This window comes from Squalius cephalus, assembly GCF_949319135.1.
Source record: "Squalius cephalus genome assembly, chromosome: 7".
NCBI classification, from domain to species: Eukaryota; Metazoa; Chordata; class Actinopteri; order Cypriniformes; family Leuciscidae; genus Squalius; species Squalius cephalus.
Window position 1 is genome coordinate 2,939,296 of NC_137128.1, and position 11,266 is coordinate 2,950,561.

At 38.2% G+C, this 11,266-nt stretch overlaps 1 protein-coding gene and 1 long non-coding RNA gene across 2 annotated transcripts; one reads left to right on the forward strand and one right to left on the reverse strand.

The window, feature by feature from the left end:
- Positions 1 to 1,907: 1,907 nt before the first annotated feature.
- On the forward strand, positions 1,908 to 6,252 carry LOC307161884. Its single transcript, XR_013821812.1, has 3 exons — positions 1,908 to 2,393; positions 3,869 to 3,995; positions 4,328 to 6,252. It is a non-coding gene; the product is annotated as an uncharacterized lncRNA (long non-coding RNA).
- Positions 6,253 to 9,963: 3,711 nt separating this feature from the next.
- On the reverse strand, positions 9,964 to 11,006 carry LOC307161251 (uncharacterized protein; the record flags this gene model as incomplete). Its single annotated transcript, XM_079875875.1, has 2 exons — positions 10,787 to 11,006; positions 9,964 to 10,674 (listed from the first exon to the last, which is right to left on the reverse strand). The coding sequence occupies exons 1-2, from the start codon at positions 10,793 to 10,795 to the stop codon at positions 9,964 to 9,966; spliced, it is 720 nt and encodes a 239-aa protein (XP_079732001.1). The 5' UTR covers positions 10,796 to 11,006.
- Between the last annotated feature and the right edge of the window lie 260 nt (positions 11,007 to 11,266).

Genomic DNA, 11,266 nt, shown 5'->3' on the forward strand with positions numbered 1-11,266 from the left:
GTGTGTTTTGTTAAGAATGTGCCTGCCTGACACTTTGTCTGAAGCTTTAACTCAGAAAGTAAAGGACAGAAATGCTAATAAGTCAGAGAGGAAAAAGGCACTGCTTGAAGTCTTAGCTGTGATGTCAGTTAATTGGGATAGGATATCTGAGATGCACATGAGGAGAGGGGAGCATCCAGCAGCATTTTCAGAACGATTATTGGAGATGTTTAAAACTTTCAGTGGCAATCCTGATATTACTGAGAATGATGTCAGTTTCAAGTCGGCCTTGATTAACAAATGTGACCCACTCACCCGGTCTGCTGTGACAATGCTAGTGACACCACTCTCTGAATATAATGACATTATTGCTAAAATGACACAGTTTTACAACAATAATGCTAATGCAAATAGTCAAATGAAAGCTGCCAAATCTAGACACCCAGTTGCTGCCTTTGGCGAGAGAGAATGTTCTACATTGTCTAATGGTTTCCATCATAGACAAAGGAGATTTGCAAGAATAAATTCAGAAGGTGTTATTCTTTGCTATGCATGTGGAAAGGATGGTCACATTGCAAGGCACTGTTTGGAGAAAAGAAAGGAAGATCAGGAAGTTGTTTGTTTTGCTTGTGGAAAGATGGGACACAAGGCAAGACAGTGTCACTTTTCACACAAAAGAAAGATGGGCTATCGTGGTTTGCTCAGGAAAATAGGCAATTTAGAAACCCAGTTGGCACTGTTGGAAGGAAATAAAGAAGTCATTCACACCTTGTCAAACATATCACTACACGAGCAACATGACTGTAGCTCAGTCACAAGCAAATGCTGATGCAAATTAGAATTAGTTTTATGATAGTAAAGGTTTACTATCAAAAGGGGGGTGATTCTTTATGATTTATGAAACGTTTTATTAGCATTGATATGTAGTTGTAATTTATAATAAATGTTTTAATGACATTATGTTTAGAAATAATTTTTAAAAACATTACCGATGTTTGAATGTGAAAAGATGCTTGTGGGGGAAAGAGGGGCAACCTCTTCTTTTGATTATAGTTTCAGATATAAGCATCGAGATGTTTGTCTGAAATGTGTAACCTCCTGGAGAAAGATGATCTGGTCGTTTGAACGGACGAGAAGGAAGTGGAGCCAGGGGGATTTTCTCAAGAAAAAGAAAAGAATAGAGATTTCCAGACCTGCAAGATCCGGAACTCCAGGCCTAAAAGACCTAGAAACCCTGAGACCCACCATGGGATGGATGGAACTGATGAAGAGGCACAGACTCGAACTACACCAGTGACTGCTTCTTCTAGAAGGACTTGCGCTCCAAGTGGAAAAAAATGGACAATGAGAAGTGAAACAAGAGGAGATTTCAGAAACAAACCATTTCAGAGACTACAGACAGCAGCTTTTCCACATAGAGGGAAAACAAGTGGATAAAGGATGTCCACACTGAGAAAATGGACACAAAACACAAAATGACACACACACACACACACACACACACACACACACACACACACACACACACACTATATTGTCTATTGATTGTTGATTATTTGAGTTATCAAAACTAAACAATATGCTAACATCACTGATGTGAACATCACTGAACATCTGACATTGTGAGAGCCCAACAAGCACATGTTAATTAAAGAAATGAAGATGGAATTGTTTAAAGCAGGTTTGGAAGTTGCAGGGAATCATTTGAATTTTGAAAGATATTATGAACCTACAAATACACTTCCAGATACATATACACACACACACTAACACAGAGGCCCGAAGCCCAGAAGACGGAAAGGAGGGAAGAATGCCCATATATGGGGAACGATGTCGACACCAGAAGCCCCCTCGACTGAGGCCATAGAAGGTTGATGTCACATGATTTAGTTCCTCTGGTAAAAACCCAAGAAACTGCATAGGAACAATGTAACCCAGTTCTGTATAAATATGACTGCTTTTTGACTGTTAGTTGTTGCATTTTTGATGTCGTGTGCATCCCTGGGGAGAAATCAGCTCTCTTCTAGTTCAGTTTATTAACTGAAACTCTTTTTTCTTAAATTGCTCTGCTGTATTATCTTAACTTGAATAGCTCAGATGAGGACAAGTTATTTTTTACATCTATTGCTTGAACTGCTTACAAGGTAAATAGCCTGTGTAATTCTCCACTCATACAGGACTGCCCTGTTGAGATTTGATAAGCTGAAGTATTATAACCTGTAACTACAAGTATTAATCATTGTGTAACCAGTATTTTTATCTTTTGTTTAAATACATTTTTATTTCATAAAGACCAACACTGTTCAGTTTTACTTCAGCTTACAAAGACAGTTCTATAAGTAATAGAAAGAGCATTATAGTATATCTTGCGAGACCAAGGACAACGAAGGATCCAGGAGAGATTCTGCTGGAGGGTAAGCATGAGTTTGATCAATAGGTCTAGTTGTCAATGATTGTTATTGTTGCACGAGAGTGTAGGGACACCGCTAGATTTACTGGTATAGGCTAAACAAGCTAGTGAGGATTTAATCCTATTCTGACCTGACAGCAAAAGACTACCTAGCTACTTCGATACTAGGGGTTCTTCAGGAGATGAGATAAATACCAGATCTCACCACAGAGTTTTCTTTAAGGTCCTGTCGGAACCAGTTTCCATTTCAGGATCTTGATATTCATTTGATGATGATGATCAGCTCATAAACTTCATCATCTGTTTCCCAGGTGAAAAGGAAATGTATTTAAATTGTGCTTTTTTGGACATACTTAATATGTTTAAATTATACTGCATATTAAATGTATTATTTTGAAACAACAGTATATTAAATGTATTTCAAGATATGCTTAAGATCAATTTTAATATATTAAATTGTGTTAAAATGGAACCACTTCAAGTACATTTAGTGCATTTAAGTTTATTTCTTTACAGTTCATTTAAAATATACTTTCATATTTATTAAACAGTTATATGTTTGAGGCTTAATTTTAATGTACTTCAAGAACATTTTAATAGCATTTCAGCTCATTATAAATATATTAGCATTACACTAATAGTTTATTATAAAGCTGTTTAAATCAGTATTCAAAATGATATATTAAAAGTGCAAAAATAATTAAATATAAATGTTAAGACATACACACACTTTGAAATCAAGAAAACTTTAATATACTATCTTGTGTATTGCAAATAAATACCTAGAGTACATTAAAAAAGTACAGCAGCAGATATAATCTCTTGAACAAAATACATTATAATAAAGATCAGTGAAATGCTATGGCAGAGCTATATTATACACTTTTGTAGAACATTTCTGTTATACCTGTATTACTGAAGAGTACACTATGAATATTACATCACTCAATAAATAATCCATCTGAGTTTGATCATCATTCTGAATATGATCTGGATGAAGTCTGACATAAACATGATTTTCTCAGCTTTTTGCTCAAAATGTTTTTTATTATTAAACTTTCCCACATTCAAGTGTTGTTAAAAAAAGGAATGCAAGTTGTTGTTTTTTTGTTTTTTTAAGCAGTGTCGATTCTTTCTTTTAATATATTACATGTTCAGATATTCATACAACAAAATATTCTGTGGGCGTGAAGCTTTAGTGAAAATGAGCAAAAACACTTGAGGGGAAAGAGTTATAAACACAGAGGGAACTTTAAAAATGAAAGCATCAGATATAAAGCGTTTTCAGATTACTTCAGTCGTCGTAGTTGAGCTGAACCGTTTGTGAAAGTTGGACTGGTTTTTCACTCAAACCACCATTGTTAGTTAATTGTGTCTTTAAGGTAATTACAGTTGCACACGTTGGATCAAATAGTTTGTCTGTAATCTCAGGCATTTCCTACATTAGATCCACAAGCTTTAAGATGTGTGTTTTTACAGTGTGTGCAGTGAATGAAGAGCTCTTTAAACACGGCAGTGGAAACTTGTGAAACATCTGTCAGTCTGTGTGTTGCTCCACAAACTTCTGCTTTGACCTGCAGACGAAACACACAATCCTGTCAGTAACGTAAGTTCTTCAAGATTTATTCCTAGTTTAATAAACCATTGTACACTTGCAGCTGTGCTGGACTGAATATTCAGAACAACAGCATTCTTGCTTCTGTGATATTGTTCAAATGGAGGATTTCCAAACTTTACTCTTACATTTCACGTATTTCAAGCTTTCTAACATTACACACATCTCCTCTAAAGAACATGTAGAGCAAACTGAGGAAACTTTATTTCAACAATCACACAGAAAACAAGTTATGTCATATATCTTTCCCTAATGTTTTTAATAAAGTAGTAAATAGTAAATGAATGCATGTTTTTTAAACTAATGACTGGTTTGTTATTTAGTGTTGCCTGTCAAGATTTCATGAAACAATGGCAGAACAAAACGCCAGCAGCAACAGATCAAGTGAAGATTATTATATCAATGGATCAAGTGGAGTAGATTATGATGACGATCAGATGAGGGAATTTCTCAGTAAACTTGAATTTCTCTGGAAACTTTATTCTGCACAGCCATTAATTATCTGGATCATTGCAGCCATTGAGATTCCAATCATGATCTTAACTGTGTTTGCGTTGTGTGCTCTTATCAAATCTAATCGCTCCACTCCAGTGTTTGTTATTCATTTGATTCTTTCAGATCTCATTCAGATCATTTGTAAATTAACATGGATAATCACAGAGTCATGGGATGCCTTTTATGCATATTGGTATAGTTTGATTGTGGGTCTGTATTTTATGGCATGTGTCGCTTTTGAACGATATCTTATGGTTTCTCATCCTATCTGGTACAGATCTCATCATTCACTAAAAGTCTGCTGTGTCGTTTCTGTGATCATCTGGTTTGTTCCTCTGATCTTTGCAGTCATAAGCCCTCTGTTCCTACTGATCGCCTGTTTAATCCCCTACCCGATAATCATTCTGTGTTTTGTTGGCACTTGTCGCGGTCTTTCACACACAATATCACTTACTTCTCTGAAGCGCAAGAAAATTTTGGGCAGTTTGTTCCTGGTGCTTCTGACTTACACTTTTCTCATTCTCCCCTACACAATACTGAGTTTTATATTTACATTTAGTAACAACAGTTACAGCAATACACTGTTTTATATAATTTGGTATTTTTCTGAATTTCTTGTGTTTCTGAACCCACTGGCTGACTGTGTATTGTACATGTTCTTGAGGCCTGATGTCGGAGGGTTAATGAAGTCTGTTCACTGCTATTGTAGAACTGATGTTGGAGGGTTAATGAAGTCTGTTCGCTGCTGTTGTAGAACTGACACACATCAGAGTTCGACACACAGCCGGGACGAACACTCTCGAGACAGTAGTGCAGCGTTTGCCTGCTGTGTTTCAATGCAAAAGCCTGCGTCTCATTCACAGACCGCCTGCAGTTCAGTTTAAACATCTGCACTCAATAAATGAAGTCAATGTCATTCTTTTCACTCACACACCCTTCCTTTCTGTGACATTTAGGGTTATTAGAGATAACTCTTGATTCATAAAACTCAAAACTCAATTGCTCTGTTTGCGCTCCATTAAACACATACGGTAAACAGAGTTTTATTAAAGATGTATTGATGTGCCGTTGATGCTTCTGCTGACGTTCTGTATCAGCAGGACTTTATCATACGATGGAGAGGAGGGTTGTATAAAGCACGGTTTATTCTCATTAATTCCCCCGATAGACTGACAGACCAACAACATCAAGTAGTTTAATGTCATAGTCTTGCTTGTGTTCGTAATGCATGTACATTATACTCTTTTACCAAATAACTACTATTCACGCTATTATTCACAGCACTTGAATATTGTTAGTTTAACTTCTATTGTTCTCCTCATTTGTAAATCGCTCTGGATTAAAGCGTCTGCTAAATGATTCAATGTAAATGTATTAAAAAGATGGTTCACTCAAAAATGAAAATTGACATAATGTACATATGCCCTCATGTCGACCAAAAGCTGGATAACTTTCTTTCTTCTGTGGAACATAAAAGACAATATTTAGAGATTTCTTTGTCCATACATTAGAAGTCAGTGGACAGTTTCGGGTGAACTATCCCTAAAAAGACTTGATTTAAAGTGCACAGAATATATTAGAAGAGTACTAAGTTTATATACACATATTAACCAGAGCTTGCATGGAAATCAGAAGAGAGTTGTTTGTAATATTGTTGTGTCTTTATAGAAGTGTTTCATATCGAGTCAGAGACTGTCCTGTATTCTCTCTCTTCTATCATTAATATAATTAAAGAGCTCTCAGTTCTCCTGTGTGTGTTTCTGTCTGTGATTATTTGACCAATAACAGCTGAGTTGAACTGAGAAGGTCCACTTCCAAAAGAGAGAATCCACTTGCTCGAATGACTTTAATGCAAAGACTCCACATGGAAAGTATGGAAGCATATGGGTAGCAAATTTCAATTTGAAATGTAATATGCAAAATGACAATGCAATATGTAAAATGGCAATGCATTTCTGTATTTAAATTTAAATTTTCCAATACATTTGTGCAACGTTTGGTGCAAAATGAAAATGAAAATTCAATTATATAATTTACATTTGCCATTTCATACACTAGTTTTAATATGCAAATTGAATACTTTTTTAACGCTTTATAAGTTGCAAAATTAAAATTAAAATGTATTACATAAATGATTAGATAAGTTTAAAATGTTCAAGCAAAAACTGCAGCAAAATTGTAATTTAAATGTTATTTTTTCTTAATTGCATTTACACTCACAGTTACACTTGCGATTGCATTTCCATTAAGTCAGAGCCATAGAGAGAAAGAGTTGCGACACTCCCATAGACCTCCGTTGTAAATAATGGCGGCGCTTTTAACCGCCTACTTCCGGGATTTGAAGATCTGATTAGTTCCAAACACTGTCATTTGGGCGTTGGACACCATTCACTTACATTGCTGCGCGTCGAGTTGTTCCAGAGTTAAGTTGCTGAAATATCGACCTCTTTTGAATTGTCAACTGTCTATATTGTATCAGAGGCCCTTTGCGATGCTTATACTGGTCTTCATTTGTACATGCACAGCGTAATTATTTATATTTTATGTTGGTTGTTTCAACCAATTTTCAAGCACTGCCTGCTAGCTAGTGCGACTTCGTCAGCTGTGACAGTAAGAGTTCAGTAATGAATCGCTACCACCTTTATAGCAACTTTTATTTAATTAAATTTTTTGTAATATACTAACTTTTCATTATGTTTTATTGTCTTGAGTGAAGCGGCTTGTGAGAACAATGCTGGACCTCTAGGATTGTTATGGGATCACCAGTCCTGTCTGTTTCATGGATCACCTGCCCCTGGTTTTTGTTTTTCTTGTTCACACACACTCACACAAGCACACATTTTTGTTGTCTGTCATTGTTTAATAAAAAATATTTAAGCGAATTCTGAACGGACCGCCACGGCAGACCTCTTTGCGTGATCACGAAGGTAGGCTAATGACTGAATCAAAATTTATAAGCAAAATCACAGGAATCAATAGCCTAATACAGCCCAGTTGTGCTAAAATAAATATCATGAAACGTCCATCATCAGATGAATGATATGGAAAAGTTAAGTTAGAGCCGCTAAAGCCAGTGCTACTAATATAAGCTTTTCCCTCCAAAAATATAGCCTAAAACTTATCTCCAAATGCAAAACTGACATTAACAAAATGCAATAACGCAATAACAGCTGAAAAAGTACTTGGGTGTGTGTTTTATTTTATATTTACCGTTCAATAATGCAATCGCTGCTGTCTGTCCCATAGAAGAGCATGACAGCCAGCGTATGTTTTGGAACTATTGGGGCTTACATGAACCACGTGACAGCCATAGCGGCGACATCAAAGAGTGTCACAACTCTTTCTCTCTATGGCTCTGCATTAAGTGTCCCGCAATGAATGTAGCAAAATTCAATGTGCAACTTGAAAATGCATTCTGAGCCGATCACGTGTCCGCCCCGCCCTGTCAATCAACTGCGTTGCTCGGCAACAGGTAAACATACGCTATGCAGCATATTTTGAGGTGTTGGAAGGAAACACGGCGGCGGCAGAGCTGATACGAGTGTTACATTCACTAACGTAGACTCACTGTATTCCGGACACTTTGCACAGTAAAAAGTCCTGTAAGATATCAATTCGCGGAAAGAGAAACCTGATTGGCTCGTCTGTCTCTGGGGAAATGCCTTCCACACGTTTCCAAAGTTTGATTGACACATTTTGGACCAATCATTTTGGAGAAATCTTGAAAAAAACGCCGGGAGACGCAGTGTCCGGATTACCGTGAGGACTCACTGTGTTCCGGACGGTTGAAATTTTTTACTCACCGTGTTTCAGACAGGTAAGGAGGAGTCATTTCTAATATAAAACACATACATTTTAACAACTATAAATTGGTAAAATAATTATATTAATCTTCATATGTTGTATATTTATTATTTATAAGCGTCGATACACTCTTTTAATCGACGGTTGCTCATGTGAAGCACATGGCATCGACGATTGCACATGTGAAGCACATGGCAGTATTATATTCTAACGTTAATGTCATATTTAAGAATGTTAAATAATCTTAGTATATTGTTATAGCTAGAAATACTGCTCATGTAAAGTCATGTGGAGGATTTATTTACCGTAAATAAACACAATTCTGCCAATAGGTTGTTTTCACATGACGTCACGCTGCTGCATGACGAGAGCGCGAAACTCAGATGGAGGGCAGGAAGTGAAATAGCTGAATCTGCCGCCTGAAAAAATGCCAATGTATTGTGTAGTTTACGGCTCCTCCAATCACTCTAATCGAGAAAAGGGAAAGGGTTTTTATAGAGTACCTAAGAGTGTCACTCATAAAGGTGAGAAATGTAAAAAGCTCACAGAACAATGCCCTAAAAAGTGGATTTTTAACGTAAGTTACGTCTGCGGTCGGGAGGAGCAGAGTCTGTCAATGCCCGAGTCTGCAACGATCACTTCATCAGAGGTATGTTAGCTAATCAACGTGTTTTTTGTGTCTGTGTTTATATAGCATTAGGCTGTCGTTAAATGCTCATTTACCTCGTTTACACTGTCAGTGAAACGTGATCCAATTCCGATTTTTTGCTCATATGTGACACAGATCGGATGTGTTCCATGACAGTGTAAACAGGAAAAAAAAACGCAATGCATTCGGATATTTCGAGATCGGTTTCAGGCCTCATTCATATGTGGAAATAAATTGGATATGTGCCACTGCGACTGTCATGTAAACAGGCAGATCGCATTTTCTGAGGCATTACGTTAGGCAACGTCTCCGCGGTTAAAGCCAATATTTAAACACAATATGCTCCCACCAGTCCTGAGATCTCTCTCACACACAATAACTGAAGCATATGTGCAATGATGGCACTTTTCGTCCTCCTTCGCCTCAAAATCATGGTGATGTTTGGCGAACTTCACATACATCGCAGAGCTAGCATCAAGCATATTTCGCGTTCATCCATCTGTGCAAGAGAATTTAACCCTTTAAGCATGCGCGATATTTCAGATAGTATGGCAAGTGTAAACACATGAATCGGATATAGGTCACAGTTTAAAGAATGTGTAAACGGACGGTCAAAAAAATCGGATAAATGTACAATACGGACACTCCGCAACGGTTTCCTCCATAGACGTATTCTCCATGTTTACTTCCTGCCCTCCATTTGAAATCGCCCCGCCTTCGTGCGTCATAATAATCACGTGACTGAAACACAGCTATTTGTTGAATTATTGAACGCATTTAATTATTACAAAAGAGAACTAATTAACACATAAAATTGATCAAAAACAAAAACAGAATGAACACAAATATAACACAAAAATAACAACTTAATTTTAACAATAACAATTTATAATAATATATGTCTATATCTAACAATATCTATTCTATCTGTTTATCTATATAATGTCTATATATATAATGTCTATATCTAACTATCTATTCTATCTGTTTATCTATCTATAGGCTATCTATTTACATATTTACAGTGACACCACACTTGTGACACAGCCACTCTCCGTCAGGGACAGTGTCTGTGTCCACACACACCATGTGGAACCACAGCTGGCAGAGGTCACACTGGATCCACTCGTCCACCTCTGCGTTGGACCCTGGTGGTAAACTGCTTTTGCAAACAGAACAGTAGCTGCCATCATCCATCGCAGGCGCTCCTCTTCTCGCTGCCTTAGCCTGTCTAGCCCTTTTTGCTTCCCTATTCTTCTCCTGTTCCTCCTTCCTTTTCTTCTTCTGTTCTTCTTTTTCTTTTTCTTTGGCCTCTAGGTTGTCAAGGTGTGCCACATAATCGTCACTTGTTATGACCCGGGCTTGCAGTGGCACCCGACGCCGTATCCCTTCCGCTCTCTGGCCAAAGGTGGGTGTGACCAGGATGTCCGCTAAATATTGTGGAATGAGGCCAGTTTCCACCAAGTGATTTTTTGTGCTCTTGTTACAAGTAGGACAGACCAGTGAAGTGAAACAGGTGGCCACAGCAGAGGAGGAAGAAGCTACTGCTGTGGTGGAGCTGGGCACAGCAGATGAGGGAGCAGCAGCTGCCATGGAGGAGGAGGAAGCAGTGGCTGCCATGGAGGAGGAGGAGGGCGCATCGGCTGCCGTGGAGGAGGAGGAAGCAGTGGCTGCCGTGGAGGAGGTGGGCACAGCAGCTGCACTGGGCACAAGCTTTACAATCTAGATAGAGTGCTCAAGTTAAAAACTGGTATTCTTCACATTATGTTAGATTTAAGTTGCATAACACAATTAATAGGAATATTTTTTTAGAAAATACAATAAAGAACCTAACCTGTGTCATGTCCACTGCTTCTCTTGACAGAGGATAGATGCGGCCTTCCGGAATCCTGACGTGATGTTGGCTGCAGTGACGGCCCTTTCATAGGCATGCTTCAGCACAGAGGAGAAGTGCTTCTTGCCAATCACCATGTCTCCTCTCACCAGGCCCATGCGACTGGCCAGGGTGCTGAACACTCCCTTCAGGGGATTGAAAACACTGATGTCCAGTGGCTGCAGCATGTGAGTTGTGTGGGGGGGTAGGAGGAGAATCTCGATTTGGTTTTCCCTGCAGATGTCTATTATGTGAAGGCCACAGTGAGTTTCATGTTGGTCCATTATAAGTACTAGAGGGCGTGCAGGAGGGGCATACTTGATAAAATGGTCCAGCCATTTCAAAAATAGCTCTGCAGTCATGTAGCCTTTGTCCGCATAACCGTAAAGGCTATTTTCTGGCCCACCCAAGGCATACGCCACACTGGGAAGGCAGCGGGGA